The 23,074-nt window shown below is 37.5% G+C and overlaps 3 protein-coding genes across 3 annotated transcripts; 2 read left to right on the top strand and 1 right to left on the bottom strand.

Annotated features, from left to right (window-relative positions):
* The first annotated feature begins 3,367 nt into the window (after positions 1 to 3,367).
* LOC144631281 (endonuclease III-like protein 1) lies at positions 3,368 to 7,920 on the top strand. The gene is made up of 4 exons (XM_078489672.1): positions 3,368 to 3,792; positions 4,396 to 4,566; positions 5,070 to 5,335; positions 6,649 to 7,920. Exons 1-4 carry the CDS (start codon positions 3,424 to 3,426, stop codon positions 6,824 to 6,826), a joined length of 984 nt encoding a protein of 327 aa, XP_078345798.1. The 5' UTR covers positions 3,368 to 3,423; the 3' UTR covers positions 6,827 to 7,920.
* On the bottom strand, positions 7,900 to 11,878 carry LOC144631280 (uncharacterized). Its single transcript, XM_078489671.1, has 2 exons — positions 11,719 to 11,878; positions 7,900 to 9,803 (listed from the first exon to the last, which is right to left on the bottom strand). Exons 1-2 carry the CDS (start codon positions 11,798 to 11,800, stop codon positions 8,845 to 8,847), a joined length of 1,041 nt encoding a protein of 346 aa, XP_078345797.1. The 5' UTR covers positions 11,801 to 11,878; the 3' UTR covers positions 7,900 to 8,844.
* A 92-nt stretch (positions 11,879 to 11,970) lies between these two features.
* LOC144631334 (AP-4 complex accessory subunit Tepsin-like) lies at positions 11,971 to 22,870 on the top strand. Its single transcript, XM_078489744.1, is given in 17 exon segments — positions 11,971 to 12,044; positions 12,192 to 12,264; positions 13,435 to 13,526; positions 13,806 to 13,899; positions 14,499 to 14,566; positions 14,909 to 14,963; positions 15,998 to 16,060; positions 16,830 to 16,988; positions 17,430 to 17,466; positions 17,988 to 18,122; positions 18,790 to 18,868; positions 19,697 to 19,831; positions 20,167 to 20,215; positions 20,861 to 20,913; positions 21,244 to 21,327; positions 21,883 to 22,242; positions 22,244 to 22,870. Coding segments are annotated over 17 exon segments (2,034 nt in total). The 5' UTR covers positions 11,971 to 11,978; the 3' UTR covers positions 22,676 to 22,870.
* Positions 22,871 to 23,074: the final 204 nt, after the last annotated feature.

Genomic DNA, 23,074 nt, shown 5'->3' with positions numbered 1-23,074 from the left:
TACTTATTAAAAAAAAAAAAAAAAAAAAAAAAAAAAAAAAAAAAAAAAAAAAAAAAAAAAAAAAAAAAAAAAAAAAAAAAAAAAAAAAAAAAAAAAAAAAAAAAAAAAAAAAAAAAAAAAAAAAGAAAAAAAAAAAAAAAAAAAAAAAAAAAAAAAAAAAAAAAAAAAAAAAAAAAAAAAAAAAAAAAAAAAAAATTTATTTTTTTTTTATATATTAACTATAATATATTTTCTATTATAAAATTCGCGTCCCTATAATCGGAAAAAATCCCATAAAAAAAAACCAAAAACGAAAATTAATACACCGAAAATAAATGAGAATAAGGTAGCAAAATCATCATAGAGGATTAGCATCAGATTCTTAGAAGCAACACCACAAGGCACGTACTTGGACATCAGTAAAGAGCAGTAATGAATATTTTATTTTTTCAGGGTCAATTCCAGGAAAACGTGTAGTTCAGCAAAAAGATCTATCGGGTTTTAAAACCGATAAACAGAAACTGGATAGTATTAAAATACTATCTAGTTTCTGCTACGTGTTGGTAAGTCCAATAAACATGTAGCCCTGAAAATAAGTTTGAAGGATCAATTTGAAAAGAAACTTCCAGCTGCCGCTGTTTTCATAATGAAAGAAACAAAATATAATTTGGGTGCTTTCTAGATCTTTCTTTTGTTTACTTTAAACTCATTTTGTTCCTAATATAGTGTTAAATAAGTGAGGTTCCCAGGGGTTTCAGGGAACAAGGGAGGAACAAAGCCATTACTGTTCGGGAACATGGGAACAAGCGGAAATTAAAACTTGTGAACACGGGACAAAAGCATATTTTAGGGAACAAGAACACCAAAACGGAAGAAATACTTTTTGGGAACACGGAGACAGGGAAAAACTTTTGTTGGGAAGAAGAGAATATGGACCCCCCTGGGAGGCACTCAAAAGTATCAGGAGCAAAACTTTCAACCTCCTTCCCGGGCTTTTCCCTTGGTATTTCGCGGGCTACAAGGTGGGACGAGGTTGCAAAACTTTAATTTTCGATTTGGGAGAGGGAGAGTCCAAACCTGCACACAATAGATACTGTTTTCTGAAATCATGATGCATAGACCGTGCATATATCGTCATTCTCGGCATGCCAAATCTCTCTGATGAAATTCTATTCGTGCAGAACAGAGGTTCAGAGCATCGCTTTCTGTTTGTTTAGCAATAAATCATTAAAAACTGTTTTATAGGTTTTGAACAACGTCATCGATGCAATCGTTTTAACTTTCCTAGAAAATGACAATAGCAAGAAGCTACACACTTCTTAGCTCTACTTCTTAAATTCACAGTCTGTTGACTGCTGCTTCCTTTCCTTTTGACTTCTGCTTGTCTAGTTTGAAGATCTTTTTTTCTCGCCTCTTTTTGAAGAATCCTGAAGCTTATATGCTTTGGTTTTTATGTTTTTTTCCCTTTTGCGTATTTTTTGGCATCGAGGGAATAACTGTCCAGATTGATTGTCGCGTAGGACTCTTATAAATTATTAGCCAAATTATTATACAACTTCGTAAGGGTTTTTGTCTGGGCTTATAAGCGGAGGGGCTTAATCGGGAGGGCTTATAAGCGGAAGGAAAAACGTACTATTTTGTCAAGCTTTAATTCGTTACATTTTGAACATCGATTCCTCTAGTTCTCAGCTAGAACAGCGCACCAAGTTAAATGATTATATAAGCTAGTAATAAATCATAACCTCTTTTGTCATAGGCGTACGGAAAATTTTTGGCCAGTGGAGGGGGGGGAGGGGGGGGGGGGGGAGGCAGTTAACCATTTGCCAAAAAAATTCTCGCAAGTTGCAACAGTTACCTATAAAAAGAAACGAGGGTTATACGATGCACTAACATATGCCTACATCTGAAGTGAAAATATTCTTACATATAAATCCATGATATGAGGTCATAAAACACGTTAAAAGAAATAGCTGTCTCTCTGCCATTTCCATGGCCGAAGATATCAATGATGCGGTCCATGTCATGATTGTCATCCATGTCATTGTTGACTACAGAGTTGGCACACGCCCTTTCAATGTTAATAAGTGCGATGTTTCTGACACGTTTCCCACCAGGTGCTGCGGAGGTAAGTTTTCAATCTGCGCAACGCACTGAATGATCACTCTGCAGAACACGATACTGAGCAGGTATCAGTGTAGGGATATGTACCACATTAGGAAACTCTGGAAACATATCAAATAGAACACTCTCGTGCATTGTCTCCAGCATTCCTGAAACAGTCACGTAGCCTAATCCGCGCACACGACAAAAACTTTCGCGTAAACAATTTTCTGCTCGGCTTCCAGAATATCGCCGTTGAAGCTTTTTTATCAAGTGTTTCACTGTGACAGATATTTGCAGTACAGTGCCCCAATAAAAAAATTACAAAAATATGTATATCAACATGTGATCCCCTTCCCTTATAAACAGAAATTCATCACGTGCTAGGCAACCACTGTCTTGTGTGAATTTAACTGGCTTTACCACGCCGAGTTCAGGTTAAAATAGAAAATATCTATTTCTTCGAAAAAAAAAATAAAAACTTCTTTTAAAACTGGCTTTGCCCAAATTTTTCTTGCTGCCAAAAAGGGGGGGGGGGGGGGTTGTGCGTCTAATATGGAAATTTCTACGGTGCATTAAAATAATGCACTGTTGCCGGTTTCCTGCACATATAGCTCGATATTTTGGAAAATAAAAAGCATTCCGAGCACTGAAATAAACACCATGAATGACATCGTGGCTACAAATACAGGGTCTTTTCAAACGGCACACTACAAGCAACGAAAACGTCGCCAACCCAAAAGGTTAAATGAGCAAAACAATGGCGTAGCCTGCACGCGCGTTATAAATATTTGTACATTTCTTTGCTGCCGCCTACAAAACAACAACGAAAAACAACCGAGTTCACCTAAATTTTTATTTGGAGTTTCAAGAATGCTTCCTTAACATATATAGCTGCTTTCAGCTGCACAAATCGCTAAATTTTCGGCCGAAGGAACTTATGCTGAGTGTAAAATGGTAGCTTTTTCCAAAATTTCCGGAAAAGAGGACAACCTCGCAAGGTAGACCCAAATTTTCGAAAACAATTTCCGGGAACTTTCAGTTCCATTTGATTTTGCTTCTGGAATTTCCGGGATTTTCGGTTGAATGGTTCACATTTCGGAAAGTCAACACTTTCCGGATTTTCTGGAAACTTTCCCAGGAAATTTCTGTACCTTTCGTCCTTGTTCCGAAAATTACCGGATTTTTTGGTCGAATGTCGAATGGAAAGCGCCCTCGATCTCAGGAAATCTCTCCGTGATGCGCGGTCGAGGCTGGGTGGTTCCCGCCAAAAATCATCAGACCGGAGCTAACAACAACAAAGATGGCGGACAGAGAGAAGCACCGTCAGAGACTTTGGAACCCATGATCAGTTTGTTTTCATCCATTTACAGGATGAGCACTTCCCCGTATTTTACCTCAAGTGGAAGACAAACTCGTTCGGCGGCGAGAGAAGCGATTTCAGCTCTTTCGACCAGGCAAAAACAACCAAGAAGGCACATCAAGATCGAATATCAAGAGGAATCCACGAGCGACGACAAAATCGAAAATCAAGATGTTGCGGCTAAAAAGCGTAAAAAGGAAGTTTCCGCGACACAGGCACAAACTTCAGGATGGGAACCTGCTAACTGGAGGGAGCAGTTGGCCAACATTCGTGAAATGAGAAAATCTCGAGATGCGCCAGTTGATTCACAGGGATGTGAAAAGACAGCTGATATCAGCCAGTCTCCTGAGGTGATGCATGCTTGGGTAGATGGAGGGGGGGGGGATGGGAGTGACGGGGGGGGGGGGAGTGTTGTGTGAAGTTCGTAAATTACTGTGCAGTTGAGGTTTTATTGATGGATATTCGATTTCCAAATTCAATTATTGATTTGAAACTGGTGCATCTGTGGTGTAAAATCTGGGGAGGGGGAGGTACTTCTCAGAATGTTTAGTTGGGGTGTGCTGCATGGTTCTCAGTTATTTCACAAAATTCAAACATCCGTATTATGTTTCAGGCAAAACAACTATTACCGGTAATAAAACCTTGCCCTATGGGTTGGCAGTTACCTAATGTAGCTGGGGTTGGTATATATACCTGCTAACTTTCACGCCTTAGGCGTGAGTCTCATGCCTGCAAGTTGAAAACTAAGATCTCACGCCAACTCCCGCTTACGGAACAATTTCTCACACCTAGTTGAAAAATGTGAGCTATTCCAACCATAACTGGCACACTTTACAAAAAAATAATGTAGTACACTGCATAACAGATAATGTCCCTATTACTGAGACTTGCTCTCTGCTGGTACCACTGCTGAGAAAGGTGTTTAAAAAGGTCATTTGTCTCTTTTTTTGCAGACTGTTCGCTATCAGGTACTCATCTCTCTCATGTTATCAAGTCAAACAAAAGACCAAGTCACTTTTGCAGCGATGGAAAAGTTAAAAGCTTATGGTTTAACAATAGAGAAGATTCTTAAAACATCAACAAGCAAAATTGGAGAGCTGATCTACCCTGTTGGTTTCTGGAAGGTAAGTCACATTTCATAGGGAAAAAAAACTATTCCAAAGAAAACCACTGTCTGCTCATACCCCAAAAAAGAATAGCTTGTATAGTTTGTTTATCTGAGTTTCACCATTGTGTACTAGTAACCTGTATTATCTTCCTGTCGCCCTTGTACAGCCAAATCTGTTTACTTTACATAAAAGTCTTTTTACCCATTAGGAGGTGTAAATGATCTTAAGGCCTGACCAAACCGAGCTGCAAGTACACACAAGTTGAAAACTTGCATCTACTTACGACTTTGTTTGGCTATAGGACTTACATGTACTTGCATGCACTTGTGATGACTTGCATTCACTTTGGTTTTAGTGTCCATCCAGGGGGAGCAATTTGTCACCTTGTGCTACAAGTTATAAGTACAGACACTTATTTGCCATCAGGTTTCTCCAATGCCCTCTGTGACTGAAACAGACTTAAATCAATTTGAAAAACACAAAATGATTTATTTGTCATCTTATCTGAAATATTGCAGAAAAAGGCCGATTACATAAAAGATGCAACTAAAATTTGTGCTGAGAAGTATAATGGCGACATTCCACCAACAGTAGAAGAGCTCGTTAAGCTCCCAGGAGTTGGCCCCAAAATGGCACACATTACAATGAATGTAGCTTGGGGACAGGTCACTGGAATAGGTGTCGATACTCATGTCCATAGAATATGCAACAGACTGGGTTGGGTCAAGAAACCCACCAAAGTACCTGAAGAAACAAGAATTGCTGTGGAGAGTTGGCTACCAAGGTAATAATCATCTTATAAAACAATGTAACTTTTCAATTTTTCCATTCAACACTTTCTGTTTTGTTGGTGAAGACTTACAGTGCGACTACTTGAACCGGGGCACCCTGAACAAAATTAACCAATCACGGTGTTAATTGAAAACAAAGGATAGAAACATTTTTTTGCAACGGACCAATAACATTCTAGAACGTAAACAAAAGATTACCTACATAATTTGAAGTGTCAACAACGTTACAAACAGATGCAGACCTCTCAGGAAACTTGCCTTGTTTTGGATTGGTTAGCTTCGATCCTTAATTTCCCCCCCATCCTTTGTTTTTAATTAACACTGTGATTGGTTAATTTTGTTCAGGGTGCCCCGGTTCGAGAAGTCGCACTGTAAGGAAAAGAGCTAAATAAAGATGCTTTGATTGAAAGAGCAGCAGTCTTATTAACATTTTTTATTGACTAGTCACCTTTGTTAGGATAAGAAAAATTTGACTAGGCATTTGCATGTATGGGTGTCAAATGGTAAATGCAAGACTTTGTGAAATGAAAGTGATATCTTTTCTGCAAGCCCGAGACCTTTTTAGCATTGCAAAAGAAATCGAGACTCTGAGAAGACGTCAAAGAAAAATTCAAGGTGACAAGGCCCCTAGAAATTTTGCTAAAATTTTGCGGCACATTTTTTGAAGGACCATTCACTACCCCTGCATGTGGTGGTCATTAATAATTTTTTTGAAGTAAATAATGAAGATGGTAAATTTTTCAAGCTCAGTGATAAATAGTGAAGAAATTATTCAACATGACACGAGTATGGGACTCAGATTTTTTTTTTTCTTTGTCCCACGCTCGTGTCATGTTGAATAATTTCTTCACAATTTTTTTTAAGTACCCCTAGTTTTTGCCTCACATTATTAAAGATGATTTCCAGTCCGTACTGCGCAATCTCCGCCTGCAATGTTTGTGAGTCTCACAAACAGAAGAATGTTTACTAGCAAAAATAAAAATTCCGGGACAAAACTTACCTTTTTCTTCATTATTAACGCCAGATATCCTTGCAAAACAATAATAACGAGTAAAAGAAGCTCGACGGTATTTCAAACGGACGTTTTAGCTCATCGTGAATTCTTGAACGAAACGATCCGTAATGGCGAACTAAAAAACTTCATGTACGCTATCGCCGAAGTGTAACGTTTCAATGAATTCAAAACAAAAATGAAAACAAACCCTGAGTCTGCGCAGTCCGGACTGGAAATCATCTTTAACTGTATGCTAAATGAAACTAGATAGTAATCACATAAGAAATCCTTTCTTTCTGTTTGCTTCCTCAGGGAGGAGTGGGATGAACTGAATTTGTTGTTCGTTGGATTCGGTCAACAGACATGTCTTCCTGTAGGACCACATTGTGCGACATGTCTGAACTGCAAGATATGCCCAGAAGGACGCAGAAATACTAGAGGGAAAGGCAATAAGAAAACTAAGGAAAAATCTTCTCCAGTAAAAGGCTGAAGGGATGCTTAAAACGAAATACAACTACTGTGACACATGGGAAGAAAAGATATACTATAAAATGCCACTTATAAGCCCTCCAGGTTATAGGCCCATCTTTCTGCTAGCTAAAGTTATTTTGGTTGAAAGCCCCCATGGATGTGAGCCTTTCCCATCCAACTTTTTCATATTAACTTACAGTACCTAACCTCCTTACAGAACATTGAACTTCAAATAGAAATAGGCAATGAATAAGTTTGTAAGTAGATTGTAGATCAAAGCAATTATTTTTATTCATCACAGTGGAATTCTTACAGTATAGAGAGTTTTCTTATGACATCACAGCAGCCATATTGGTGTTCCAAAAACTGGAATGGCAGCCATATGGGTGTTCTAAGCCATTCCTCCAGGAATTGAACTCTATTTGTATGCAAAAATAATCTTTTGTCTTAGTAAACCAATATGGCCGCTGGTCACGTGAGTGAAGACGCTCTATATCTTAATGCTGTTTCTTGTCAGCTTCCTTCCAAACAATTTTTTATGAGTTCCCCAAGATAAAAGCCTGCCCAAAACCCCTTATGAAGTTGTAGCAGCCCTTTGCTTTTAACTGGAATAACAGTATTAATCTTGCCTCAGTTTTAACCCTGCTACAGTTTTAGCCCTGCATCCAACTAGTTGTTGTTTTTGTGTTTGGGCTCTGATCTGGAGATACATGATTTGTGACTAAGGGCACAGGCACAATTTTCCTGGCACAGCTAGTGATCTGGTCTCCTTTGCAGTTGTTTGGGCTTGTCACTCAATGTTCTGTGGGGGAGAGAGCATTGCATGATAAGCCCAAAAAACAGCTGCGAAGGGGACTACTAGGGATCTACACCAAGTCAGTTTTACGTCTTAAGTCTGATACTGATGTGATAATGTGCATATAATATGAGATAAATCATGCCCACTATGGATAAAAAATGCAAGTGATAAAATGGTCAGCAAAAGTCATTTTCACTTGATTTCTTTATCTGAAATTGTAATATAAATGATTCATATTTTCATGTTATGTACAAAATATGTTGCAAGTTATACAATAACCACAAAACAGTAAATAAAAAGACAAGTTTATTTTGTATCGCCTCTTTTGTAACTGGCTGGAAATACCATACATTATCGATTCGACCAACTTCACAATTGGTAAATTAAACATTCCCTAATCAAATTATTATCAATGTGATGATGATGATTATGAGTATGCAAATCACAAATTCAATCCCAGCTACCACTCTTTTTGCACAAGCCATAATTAAAATATTAAACTTTTCACCTTTCCCAAACTTGATCAAACACCAATAATATATACTGACCCCATTCAAAACCTGAATAACTTACTGCCTTAAATAAAAGGAAACCTCTGTCAATAGGACAAGTTGCAGTTATTAATAATGTATTATTAACTGCTACTTCTATATATTGAAAATATAAATTTGTATAAACAGTACCAGCTGCTTTGGATTTTGAATTTCCTGTATGCCAGTCCATTTTGGATTTCACAACAAACACATTGTTGCCCCTTATACAAATTGAATGAGGTAAATTATGGGGCTACCATATGACATCATTCAATCCATTCAATTCAATCCAATTGACAGCAGACTGGAAATGCACAACCCATGGGTTTAAATGGCAGATATTTGTATCCAATTTTTTGAAACAGGTTTCTAGTTTTCAACCTAATGCTTGTTTCTTTTGTTAAAAGAACATTTTTGGATTCAAAGTTATCCTAAAATAAATCAAATGTTGATGCAGGAGTTTACATGGGTCTGTCACTGATTTTGTTCATTGTTTTTGAGATAATAGGTTTAAGAACTAGCCAAAATGCCCTAAAAACAATGAGCAAAATCAGTGACAAACCCTTTAAATGTCAATATTAACTGGCTTCTTATGTACTGCAACTTTTGCTGTACTTGCCAAGGCCGAAAACAAGAATATTTTATCTATAAATTAACATTTCAATTTGAAAATTATAGACACAGTAGAGTTCTGATTATTCAGTTCTAGAATTTATTAGGAGTGTAACTTGTTCCAAACAAAGTAAACCCAATTTCATTCCATGAAGGTGCCTCAAACAGCACTTCTTTCTGTTTTGGAGTTGTTTGTTCTTGGCAACCATTTCTAGTTATCTTTTGTAATTCCTCCAAGGGTAGAAGCTTGATTCCAAATGATTTTGCCACTTTTCTCAATGTTTGACTTTTCCCAATCACAATTCCAACATCTGATTTTAACAATGCCAGGATGTCACCTATTGAATCACCAACAAAAACTGAAAGACCCTCAGAACTGTCCACAGATTTGTTGTGAAGCAAGTCCTGGAAAATAATTTCTTTGTCAGAGGCACTTTTGACTTTCTTGCCTAAATTACCCGACGATAATTCACCTTCAAGTGGAAGACTATTCGCAAAGATATTCAAATGTCTGAGGTGACCAATGTTTGCGTGGATCAGGTCTTGACACCAATTAACTGATATCAAGTGCAGTGGTAGGTTGATGTGATTGAGAACATTCAGACACCCAGGACTAAGCTTAACTTCCTTTGCAATTTCTTTAACAGCTTCTTTAGAAATCCCTTTAAGAATTTCACTGGCTTCAACTTCCTTTGTCATTGACATGTCATAGTTGTACACCTCTTGTAGGAATGACCTCAAGCCTTTCTCATCAAATGTAGACAAATTAGGATCAGCGTGAACAGAGAGTGACTTAGCAACAACCTCTTGATGACCAGTCCAATACTTCTTTCCCAACTCATTCCAATGCTCGTCAATGGTTTTCATTTCAGCTTGAGTGGAAGAGCGGTACTTTTCTGTTGCTCTGTATAGGAGGCTTGTTGTGTCCTTCTGAGTGCAGGTACCATCAAAATCGAAGGCAAACAGGCTGACTTTCAAGCCCATCCAATCTGCTTCACATGTCGTCGACGCTGATGATGCAAGACCAGCATCCATGACAGTTGCCATGACAACTGAAATAAAAAGAGCAACAATTTATAAACACAAGGTTTATAAAGTCTAAAGCTCAGAAATATTTATTCTTGTTACAACATTGCCCTTCATTTCTTTTTCCCCTTCATTGAGGACACTAAAACCAGGAAAAATCACAAAAATCTTAAATAAAAAACTTCTAAAAATCGACGTTTTATATGTACAAATTAAGAGAAACAAGTAAAGAATTTATAAAAATGTATACTACGAAAGCCGAGGAGGGACATCAGATTTCAGACTTCAAACTTCAAACTTCAGACTTCAGACTTCAGACTTCAGACATCGGACTTCAGACTTCAGACTTCCGCATTTGCTTAATTTCTGCTGACCTCCGAGTTATTGAGTTGTTAGATCAGGCAGATCCACTATTTAAAGTCAGATTCGCTATCTATGAAGTCGGATCCGGTTGTTAGTAATCGGTGTAACGGCAGAATGAGAATCGGGGTAACGGGATTTATTTTAATAACTTAATTAATTATGAACAAAATTAAATTAATAAATTCCCACCTTGCAGACCTGCAGACAGTGGTACCTGGAACCATTTTTTTTCTTTATTTCACACACAATAGGCCGCAATATCGTTTACGGCTAATACATGACCTCTGGACTTAATTACGTAAAACTGGACAAACAAACAAACAAACAGTAAATATATTTCACAAAATAAAGGGCATGCATATCTTCTTAATCCTTCTAGATCGATCTAGAGCCAGGATTTCGATTTTATTTCGAGTGAGGATTTCAAGGAGAAGCTCAGTAGCGCGACTGTCCTTCGGACTTTCTCGCCTCGATCGAGACAATGAAACGTACAAAGCCGAAGCAAGTCAATGAAGCCGTTGGAAAAAATAGAAGGGCCTGAAAAGTTACTGATTTCGTAAGAAAAAGAAAGAAAGAAAATGAAAAGCCCACAACAAGGGGTATTTTCAGTTGGTCACCCATCCAAGTACTAATCCCGCCAAACAGATCTTAACTTCGGCGATCATACAAGAACCGTTGCTTTTCATGTGGTATCAGAAAGAGCGCGTAAATCAGCTAATAAAAGTTAAGTCCAGTTTTAGCAAGAAAGTGCCAAATTGTCCAAAAGATCCATTTAAACCAGGAATTTCTTTTTCTCTATTTGCATAACTCTTATAACCCTTTGTCTCGTGTGACAGTCCAGAGATCATGTATAAGCCATCAACGATATTGCGGCCTATTGTGTGTGAAATAAAGAAAAAAAAATGGTTCCAGGTAAGTGAGAATTAATTAATGTTATTTTGTTTATAGCAATAAATTAATTAAGTTATTTTAAAAAAATCTCGTTATGCCGATTCTCGTTCTGCCGTTCCGCCGTTCCGCGTTCCGCCGTTACGCCGATTACTAACAACCGGATCTGACTTTATAGATAGCGAATCTGACTTTAAATAGTGGATCTGCCTGATCTAACAACTCAACAACTCGGAGGTCGGCAGAAGTCTCTGAATTCTAAAGGCGGAAGTCTGAAGTCCGAAGTCCGAAGTCCGAAGTCCGAAGCCTGAAGTTTGAAGTCTGAAATGTGATGTCCCTCCTCGGCTTTCGTAGTATACAGTTAGTTGTGGTTGTTTCTTCTCTGCACAGTACACATGTACCTGTCGGTTGACCAGTTAGAGTTGCTAGATTAGAAATTTAATCAGCTGTGTACCATTTCTTATTTCTGGATATGTTTATATAAGGTGTTATCTCAATGAAGGTGTTCATTTAAATAAAAAGAGGGCGATCACTGGTGGCATCTGAGTATTTTTAAAGAATTAAATGAGCTTAGCTTTCCTTCATGAGTTGTCAAACTGTTATAACCTCTCGCCATCCCAAACCCAAATCATTTTATGTTCAGTTACGTAATCAGCTTCTCATTTGAGAAATGCAAACAACATCGCTTACCTTTAATAGAAAGGGCTGTTAGAATGATGAAAAGAAGACTGACTAGTCCATAAATTCCGTAAAATCGCGGAATTCTAACCATAAATTTGATTTGCTCTAGATCTTCTGCAACAGACAGTGAAGAATTTTGAGCAGTTCTTTGTTTATTCCTCTGCTTTCCGCCTCGCTTACGAGTCTGTGTTGTGCTACACGACGTATTTTCTGCATAGAAGAAAACCGCATACTGGTCAGCTCGCAGTAGCAGAATTTTGTTATTCAAGATGGCGGGCCAGATGGCAGCAAACGCCATAGAGAAAGTTTCAGAGACGTTTTCGTTCGCGAAAAAGGTACCACTATCCGTAAAATAGAATGCAAGCTGTTTTCCATTTATTAATTGACATAACTGCCGTTCAATGAAGGTGTCTTCCTTATTTTAGCCTGCAAAGGTAGGCTTATACTTTTCAGAATTTCAAAACTGTTTACAATATTTCTAGATTCCGATGCTAATGAAAGCGACGTCAGATGATGATAATCCAACATCCGGCTACTTGTACCAAGAAATCAACAGTATCCTTTTCCCTAAACTGAAAATTTCTGTTTTGAATGTACTGTGTTATTAAATGTAACCCAGTTTTAGCCTGCATAAAGCGAATATTTTGGGGGACAGCCGGAAGTAACATAACGCTGTATAATCCGTTGCAGTGGTAAGGGCCTGCTAGCTGTTTACCTGGTGGTAGGATCATTCTTAGTAGTACTTGGAACAACTAAAAGAAGGATCAACCCACATCTATTGTCTTCTATTCTGCTTTCTGTTTACAAGTGAAAGTACTTGGATTAGCTTCTCGCCATGTAAATAAATCTCTAAGTGACATACTGTCAACTTCCATAACTACATGTAAGCATAACCTGTTGGCAATTGATGTTACACAAGGTTTACGGTCACTTTGTTCCAAGGTCACTTCGTTCCACATTAGAATGTTTCAAAGAATTATAAGATCATTTTACTTTAAAAATGACGAAAATGATAAGAAAATCTTTTTGCTCGATGAAAATGTAAAGAAGAACTCCCTTCTCGTCATTTTTTCTTTTTTGTAATGTTTATCAGCTTGAAACGGTGCGGCTTGAAATGCGTTGGAAGATTCCATGAGTATGTCTCTATTAGAACAGCCTCATCATGCCTAAGTTTGAAAGTGTTCCAGCGTAATTGTTTCCTTACTTGAGAAAAACGTCTTATTTTTTATCGTTTTTCTGTTTTGATCGATGAAGTTAGAAGCATTCAGTTGCGGATGCAGATGGGTCAAACCTAATTCACTGAACACGAACATAAACATGCTTCACACAACGAAACCTGCGCACAAATTCCCTACACGGAAAATAACGAGGCAAAGTGGAGCATTCTCACTCGGTTGACATTTTTTTCGAACTATTTCTAACTAAAGATTTCTTTCTGACAAGATCTGACTACATAGTGTGAAATGACCTGACTATTTTGTGAAACAACCTGACGTGGAACGAAGTGACACCTTACACAATAGGGGTGTGACGTGTTTATTGTAATGATTTGATTTAGACCCTGAAGTATTTTTTTTCGTATTTTGAGAGTACCAGGTAGAGCAGTGCTTGTCTTCTTGACAAGTTCTACAATCCTTCCCCTCACCCTCCCCCCCCCCAAAAAAAATGTGTGCCCAATAAAGATAAAGTAATGTGTTGTTAATTTTTTCTTGACATACATGTCAGGTATAACTTATGAATCAATTAGCAGCTGCAATTCTCTTTTGGATTTTTTAGTTGGAAGACTGAAAAAACAATCTCCAAATATCAAATACAAGGTAATTATTATCATTTCAGCCAAACCCTGTTTGTCCAGGCACCCTAAAGGTTTAAAGCGCTAAATAAATTTCTGTTAGACCGCGAGCAATTCTTCCCTTTCAGGAAAAGCCAAGTATTTTTTGGAATGTTTTTTTTTGTTATAGAATAGCTTATTGTGGTCCTGAATGTGCTGAATGTGCCTTGAAGTAGAATTTATTAATGTAAATTTATAAACATGAAAAAGCCTTCCTATAAATTAATTTAAAGCTCTATGGTTTGGTATTTTACTCTATCCGTAGGTCCTTAAAATCCTGTGCTATACAGGAAGCAATGGCCATTCTGAGTTCAGAAGTGCACTTCGACACAAAGCAGACATTCTTAGAGAAGCTGAGAGTAAGTAGAACTTGAATGTCATTGGCATACAGTTTGCATGTAGCCCTGTTGATAAATGGCTCTTACATGTTTAAAGGAGGGACTGACAGGCAATAAGGTTTCATCTATACAATATGGTTAAAGTAATTTTTTTGCACTTAACGGAAAAGCAGGGTAATGGTCCAATAATGAAATATTGAGTAGAGGGACTAACTGAAGGCACTTTACACAAATTTCTATTTTGACAAAATTAAATCAATGTAATAATATATGTACATGTCAAACCTTCCATAACTTTAGTGACCACATGAAATTTGGAAATGTCAAACCTATATGGCTGCACATTTACGAGTGGGGTTCACTTAAGAGAGGTCAGACTATTATAATAATAATAATAAATATATTTCTATAGCGCCGATCCAGGCCTTCTCTACAGGGTCTAAAATTTGAGTCATAGCTTGTGATTGTTTGAGAGACTCTATCTATGTACAAAAATGCATTCTGTAAATCCAAATACACTTTGATTTAGTAATTCAAGAGGTTTCAGTGTATTCAGTGCAATTTTTGTTTGGTATATATTTATTTTAATGGTAATGGCTATACATTTTATTACTGTGCAGGTTTTACTGGCCAAATGGATTATTTAAGAGGTGATGCCCTCAATCAGCGTGTGAGAGCTGCTGCATCAGTGAGTTACTAAGTCTTATTCTTGAATATGTAGAGAATATTATAATAAAATGCTCAGAGTACTTTTTTAAAACCTTTATGCATGCTTTGTCGCGTTGTTGTTATAGAGAGTACACAAGCAATCAAGAGCATAAGAAGCTGCAAGCGTTTTTCTCTACTTTTTTGAGTACTCCTATCACTTCCTTCCTAGTTAATAAGGTTTATTACAGAGTGAACCCTTAAATTTTTCCTTTTTGTCCTTTTCTTCTTAAACTCTAGAAACTGAACTTGTCAAATTCAATAACAGGAGCATTATTGTAAATTTTGATAAACAACAGAAGCTGACTGTGATCTTTTTATACAGGAATTGATTGAACTTCTCTTCAATGTTGAGAGCAGTGGAAACACAACCATGCGGGGTAAGTGAGTCAGGGGATTTTTAGAAGGGTGCTTATCAGTGGCCCAGGGGGGGTACTCCGGGATCAAAGTGATGGGGATGATCGAATGGAGGCAAAACTCAGGACCCAAAAAAATCCCTAAGTCTCCCGACATTACCCAAAAAAATCCCTGGACCAAAAAAAACGCCCAAAAAAATCGCTAGTCAAATTACCCCTAAATTGCCAAGGCCGCGCCAAGGCACTTTAGTTTGATTTTAATACCCAAAAAAATCCCCTATTTAAATCAAGTCACCCAAAAAAATACCTGCCAAATTCTCCTACCCAAAAAAATCCCGGAATCGAAAAATTTCGACCCCAAAAAAATTCTTCGCACATCCCCGTCACTTGGATCCCGGAGTACCCCCCCTGGGATCAGTGGCGAATCCAGACCTTCAGGTAAGTGGGGGGCCCGATCATCCAGACTACAAGAATAAGAGGGGGCCCACTCTCGAAAATATTTTTTCTCAGCCCTACAGGCCTTGGTTTCAGCCTGAAAATAAGGTGGGTCCCAGGCCACCCGGACCCCTTCCCTAGATCTGCCACTGCTTATTTCAAATCACAGTTTGTACATGGGGAAATTCTTGTGGGAGATGCTTAATATTGATAGCAATGTCTAGGAGAAGAGTTTAAATAATGGTTGGCTGTCTCTAAAAACATAATTTTATTCTAGTTACACATAACTCTCAAAACCAGTCCTGTTCAGATTGGGAGCGAGGGGGGTACTGCAATTAATTTGGAGGATGATGAAACTTTTACAAAATTCTATATTCAAGATGTACAGGGATGTTTTTGGCGTTTGTCACATCATTAGGACCTCTACATGTACTCCCAATGATGTGTTAGTTACAAACCCAATGTTTTCTAATGTTTTCTTCCTTGAATCTTCCACTAGTCATGTAATAAGGATTCCTGTTCTCTAACCTTGCTTAATCTAGTACTAGGAAACTTGATCATCACATTCTTGATTATAAGTAATAATTATTATTATTATTAAATTTATTCTCCCAATTTTGTAGCAATGATGGGACCAACAGGAAAGAAGATGGAAGGTTTCGGAAATTCACCTTCACAGTCAGCAAGTATGTATTACTTGCTACATAGTGTTCATAGTTTCCTGAATCATGCATCTCATTTTTAAGCAATGACTATCGCTTAATGCCGGGGGATGAAATTCCTTTGGATCTTTTACAGTTCCCTCAACCGAGGAGCACTGGGAACTAGAGACATGGATGGGAACTAACTACAGAAATAAATGAGAGGTGAACAGAGATCAATTTTAACACAACAAGAAATCGCCGCGAAGGACACAAAGCAAAATACTCCCGGGAAGTTAGAGAGGGCGTATACAAAAATATAAACAAAAGAGACAAATTATATTATATAAGAGAGTTATTTAAGACCCCCTTGGGAATCATCATGGATTCTGCATGCATTGCATGCCGTTTATAACATACCGTAAAATTCCGGTTATAAGCTCCCCCGCTTATAAGCCCCCCCAGTTATAGGCCCGTCAACCTGGAAACAAAAAAATACATCCGATTATAAGCCCCCCTGGATATAAGCCCCCCTCTTCCGGATGACTGTACTGAACAGGGCTAAATGTCGCTTTTTTGTGCGTTTTTAACTTAAAAACGTGTTTCGATCAACACTCCCGGGCTCGTTTTGAAACTTTTATTTCATTTCGCTTATAAGCCCTCCCGGATATAAGTCCCTCCGCTTATAAGCCAACTAAAAAACCCTTACGAAGTTGTATAAGCCCAGGGCTTATAACCGGAATTCTACGGTATGTTGAGTTGCATTATTTGAACATACACTTTCAACAATTTCTTTTCTTGCACTCTTTTCTAGAGAATAAAACTTGGCTTGACTCAGTGAAAAACCTCGCAGAACGTTTACCAGATGCAGCAAATCGTTTGACGTCGAAAAATGAGAAAGAGAGTATGCCCACAACTGGTGGATCAAGCGTTACATTTGTTAACTATGCAGAGCTATCAAATCCTAATTCAGGTATCTGCATGCACATCAATTCTCAGGCAGCAATAATTTATTAAGAAATTACTCTCCTTAGATTTGTTTTAGCATAACAATAAATAATTCCAGCAAAAATCGATACCCCTCTTAGAGAAAGATCATTTGGATCGCCACGCCTCTAGAAAATTCTAGTTTAGCTTTATCTTTTGTTTCCCTTTCGAAGTCTCCCATGCTGGCCATGTTTATTTTGTTGTGTTGTGTTCCTGGTGCATAAAGCGCCATGTGGCTTCAACAGGCCTATAAGTGAAGTATTCTAAGTGTGTTCTTGGTGCCCCTCCCCCCACCTTTTAAAATTTTCAGTGACCTTCCTGGGGGGGTGTAGAGATTAAATTCCTATATTGTGAAGAGTATTACCGGTATTCTTTGTTTTCTAAAAAAGGAAGACCAAATTGTTTTACATGTAATTTTTTTACACAGGTTTTAAAACATTTCTGGATGATGAAGACTCTCCTCAGTAAGATATACCTCTGTTACCTACCGGTATTTGTTACAAAAAGTGGTTTTGACATGTGAGGAAGCATATAAATGAATTGTAGCATAGCTTAAGAGACATCTTGTAAATATGACTGTTTTAGATACCCAATTAGAACTTATTTTACCCCTATTCTGCTTTTTACCACCAGTCTGCAGTCTGCATTTCCACTAGTACGTCTGCACTAACCAGACTAAAAATTGAATAAATTATTGTGCAATTTATTGTATTTTGTAATTCAGGGTATTACAGCAAGGCGCCCAAAAGTGTGACCCCTTATTAATTTATTCACATTCTTTCGTGCAGATTTAATCCAATCAAAAGCCGTGGATAGCTTGCAGTTGACTTCTGATTGGATTAAATCTGCACGAAAGAATGTGAATAAATTAAAAGTGGTCACACTTTTGGGCGCCTTGCTGTAAGTCTTCGTTTGTTTGTCTCTAAAGAAAAGTAAGCCAGCCAAAAAAAATAATTATTATACTGAGTTTTCATTGTCTTTTAAGGGCAACAGAGGAGCAAGAATCACATGAATCAGATAAGACATTGTCTGTAGAAGGGCATCTTGTTGAGAACATCACATCTGAAGGTGGAATACGTGCTGTTCCCTCAAAAGAAGCTTTGAAGCAGTTCACAAAAAGGTAAAAAATAATTTTTATTCGTAGTTATAAAAAAAAATTATTACTTCACATCAGAGTTCTCAGCCTAATGGCTTATCAATACCAATCTCTTAAGCCACTGCTGGCAGTTTTTACTGTGGAAATCAAAGTTTGTTGTTGGATGTTCTCTCAGTGGGAGTATTTCCAGGCATATTTCTATTCCATCCTGGATGGGATGCTAGTCCATTGCAGGTTTTTGCAGCATTTTGTCAAATTGCTTTACAAATAGTTTTTCACACCCATTTGTACTCCTGGATAGAGAGAAGCACAGTGTATCACACTGTGACTGTAAGGTACCTTGGCCATGAACACAGGCACAATGGCCCTTCCCTGACCACGACAAAACTCAGATGTCTCATTCCAGAATTCTACACACACTTTAACAATCAGACCATAATATACAGTGGAACACTGGTTGATCTTTCTGAAATGGTTCTTAAATACTGTTAACAGAATGATTGACTGTGCTTAAGTTAGGGTCACATAAACATACTTGTAGCAATGAGGTGGCCATATTAACAACGCCCCTATAAGGCATGGCTCATTCACAACCAACAAAATTAACAAGCTCTCTGTATGCATTGCAGGCCTATGTTGGTTAATATTTTAGACAAGGTATTCATGTGGATGTTTTTTTTTTTCTCAAAAGATGCTCTACCTTGAATGTTAAAAAAGTGTTGGAAGCACTGAACAACAGACTCTTGGAACCAGTTACTGAAGTTCAGTTGGTAGGTAAATATACATATGATAGAAGTATTTGCATGGGGTGAAGCATAAATAAAGATAAATGCACGTTTTTAGAAATTAGCAGAAGTTACCTGATGGTGGATTTCCACTGACGCGTAATTTTTTATGTGCGTAAAAAAATTAGAGACAATGTATGAACGGCTTGCGTACACGTTTACGCAGGCTTTTCATACATTGTCTCTAATTTTTTTCACGCACGTAAAAATTTACGCGTCAGTGAAAATCCACCATGATCACATAGCAATGTTGTTTGTTCTTGTCAGCTGTTGATAGGTCAAAGCTTGTAGGATCTTTTGTTTTGGCTGCCACTTCCAGAATTTAGTTGCCTGGGTTAGTTTACCTAAGTTATTGTTACTTATTTTCGCGATCTAAAAACAAATGTGAAATTAAAGACCCGCTTAAATTTATTTTTAACGTTTTCTTTTTTTTATGTTTTAAATCCAAATTGTAAAAAAATTGCAAAGTTAAGTTTCTGGAAAATAAGTAACAATAAGGTAGTCGAAATTGTTGGAATTTGCCTAATTGGATTTTTACGTTGAAATTTGCCGATTTTAACTGTTTGACCCCTCAGAAATCGTATGCTCAATTTGCATTATAAGTTGAAAACGAACATGGCAGCTATCGTGAATAAGGCCTATTTACTTATTTTCATGCCAAGGGATTAAGAAAGGAGTTTCAATGTTGTCTGTTTTTTAACTGAGTTGCTTATTTTTTGTTTTGAACATAGTTGTTATCCTACATGTATGTCTTTATGATATACTCATTTCTAACTTTTCATATTCTTAAAACAGTAATTTTATTTTTTCTAGAAATCTCTACATGTTCTAGAGCATCTCTTAAAAAGTGATATTCCTTGTGTGGCCACTAGAATGTCTCGTTATTGTTCAAATCTTCAAGAGATTACAAAAACAGAAAGTGGTAATGTGTTATCTAAAGCTAAAAAGGTGAGTCTGATCGACTTTAGTATTTATAACTTTGATACCACTCATTGTCCACTTTTGTATGGGAAGTAATAACAAGTTCCTTTCAAGGCAATAAAGCAGTTTTTACTTGAGTGTCAAGAGTAGTTTGCATTTGCTTTGGTTTTGCATTACTACGTATAGTGATTGGTTTAAAAAAAATTGTGCCACGTTCTTATCCAATCAGAAGTAAAACCAAACCAATCATGACTCGTTTGCGCATGTTTTCCTACGCTTCGAGTTTTTGTGGATACTTAGCTAGACCGCTCTGATCAGTTGAAATACGTACCTTGGTACATGTTGGTTATTTTGTTTTTCAGATCATCTTATTAATTAATGCAAAAATGGAAAAAGAGAAGGTCCAAAAAGGTGGGCTTATCACAATTTTTGTTATTATTCACATGGGCATTGTTGACAAGGCTCCCCATTAATTACGAGTGGAAATTTGACAAACTGTTTATAACGTTTCATTTGGGAAAAACAGAAAAACGAACAGCACTACAACAAATTACTACCCAGTAGCTTTTATTAGAATGGCTGCACTCTTGGGTTTTATTTGGGAGGTATCGAAAAATATAATGCCCATGGGGCAAAAATGTTCTGTCTCTTTCCTTCCTTAATAGAGCAAGAACAGGCCCACTTTCATCCCCCCCCCCCTTCTTCCCTGTAGCCCTTCTTCACATTTCTTCCTTTAAAGTACATCTGGGCCCGGTTATTCAAAGGTAAATCACTATCCAGTGGATAGCGTAGTTTGTTTTGTCAACACTGTACTTATCGACTGGATAGTGATTCATCCAGAGGATAGTGTTATCAAAACTTTTAACAAGGGCGACCTGGATTCGCCGTTTATTTAAGTAGGTACACACCCAGTTTCGTATACACACACCAACGTTAGAACCATTTCAGACAACGTTAGAGTTCTATTCAATCAAGAACTCTTGGAGATTTATGCGGTTGAGTTAAGGAAACTTTTGTGACAGATTTAAGGTTAAAGACGTTTTCTTTTTCTTTCAGATGTTCACGTGACAAGAGAAGTAAACAGTGAGGATCTTTTAAATGTAGAAAATGTAGGGAGCATTTTTTATTTATTTGTTTGTTTGTTTGTGTATCAGTGAACTATTAGTGCTTCTTTCAAGGAAATCTATGAATTTCAATTCCGAGGAGCAAACCCCTATTCTTACGCGAAAGAACTTTACTTAATTTAAATACATCTCATGGTCGAGAGGAGTTAAATAGCTCTAATGACCATAGTTCAGTCAACAACTAAAACAGTAACTCATTTTACAACAACAGTTACATGAACTAGCAAAACAACGCCAAGTTTTGCAAAGTTTCTTTCTTTTCTGTGGTAGGCTAAAAATCAACTCACTTTTCTATGTTGCATATACCATTTGCAGGAGGATGATACTGGAAATGCTTTCACACAACAGTTTGCAGTAGATGACACTCCAACTCTATTTTCTGGAATGAGTTTACACGCGGTAAGACCAACAGTATTTCCACAGGTTCTTTATTTGCACTTGACTGAAACAAAACCAGCAAATTTCAATAGTATACTCTTTTACTTGTGCACCGTTACGTCCGAGTTCCTGGTCTTCTCCAAAAATAAAAATAAAAATCGAAGAAGTGTTCACCTTAGGTTGATCATCTGGTCTAGGGGGTGGGGGGGGTGGGGGGATACTCAAGGAAAATAAAAGGAGAGGTGCATAAGTGGAGCCGCAAGTTAATAGTCAAAGGATATATATTATCCCCCTCCAAATAATAACGACAATACGTCAACTTTTCTAAACCACCCAAAATAGCCTAATATTAATCTTCATAAAAGATACAAATATATTTTATCACAAAAATCTTCCAGAACAAAATTGACCTCCCTCCCCCAATACCAAAATCACATAAAGATCCTTCGCACCTTCCATTCACTTGTGTACAACCACCCACCCTTCTTACAGCCACTAGGTTCACTTTTCCAAAAAATGTATTACGGATTTCGTTTGAGTTTGTCTGCTACGTTGGCGTTTTATTTTCATTTGCAGAAGACAGAGGCTACTTCAAGATCCCAAGCGTTTGGTTCCCATACAACTGTTCCGGAGAAAAGACCTTCAACAGAAGTTTTTGATGTTTTCCAAGGACTTGATCTTTCTAGTGGAAATCACACGCCTAAAAATGACAATAATTCAAGACAAGCCTTCCAAAGTTCGAAATCAGAGTTAGATGATTTGTTTTCTTTGACTGAAGAAACTGCAGGACCTACTACCGACAGAAAAATTCAAGAACCTGTCAAGGATTGCGTGACAGATCTGTTTGATCCTTTGTGTAACGACAGTGGGAGCTCTCTTGGACAACCTGTCACGCAACCCTGCGTCACTTCAACTACAGTAGCTGCAACGAAACGCTCTTTCAGAAACAACGACAAACAATGAAACAGGTCCACAACTAATAAGTTACGAAAATAGTTTCATTTCTCCTCAAGGAAATGCCGTACCTCCAGTTAACTCTTCAGATGTAAATACTGTAAACCCAAGATTAGTGAATATTGCAGACGGTTCACATCCCTTCGATGATTTGGACGGTTTGTCACGTAATAGAACTACACAATCACATGTCACATTACCGAGTAGTGGTCCACCAATGGGAAACCAGTATTCCTTGAATTTTCCAAACAATTCTCATCCAATAGTCCAACCTTCTGTTTTAAGTGGTGCTTCTACGATTCCCTTGAGACTTCCGAAACAGCCGAGTCAAAAAACGGATTTCAGTTTTGTTGGGAAGTCTGGCAAAGCAGATGCGTTTAGTTTTGTCCAAGATGAAATGAAGGCAAGAAAGTAGAAAATTTAAAAGAGCTATGTTAAAATATATAATTTACTAAGGTATAAAATCACTTAAGTCGAACAGAACCATCTTGGCCAATAATAGTTTTATAATAATATTTTTCTTCAAAGGTGAAGGCTGCTAAAAGTGGCCAGCGGGCGCAAGCGGTTTGTAAGAAATAAAGCGCTGGTTTAATAAATCAGATTTTAATAACCACTCGTTTACCGGTCTTAAAATTACGGAAACTATGAAATGAATATTTAACAAAAGCTCGCAAAATATGGCTTGAATAGTAAAAATATAGCCTTCTACGTAGACTATGGCAATTAAGTAATGCCGACATATTCTTTTGGCTCGTCACGCACTCCTCGTTCGAGAGAAGTGCGTGACAAGCCACAAGAATGTCTACGAAAGAGG

Source organism: Oculina patagonica, chromosome 12, assembly GCF_052425735.1.
Source record: "Oculina patagonica isolate OP01 chromosome 12, crgOcupat, whole genome shotgun sequence".
In the NCBI taxonomy this organism is placed as follows: Eukaryota; Metazoa; Cnidaria; class Anthozoa; order Scleractinia; family Oculinidae; genus Oculina; species Oculina patagonica.
Note: the sequence above shows the minus strand (reverse complement) of the source record. Positions and strands in the feature narration are given on the sequence as shown.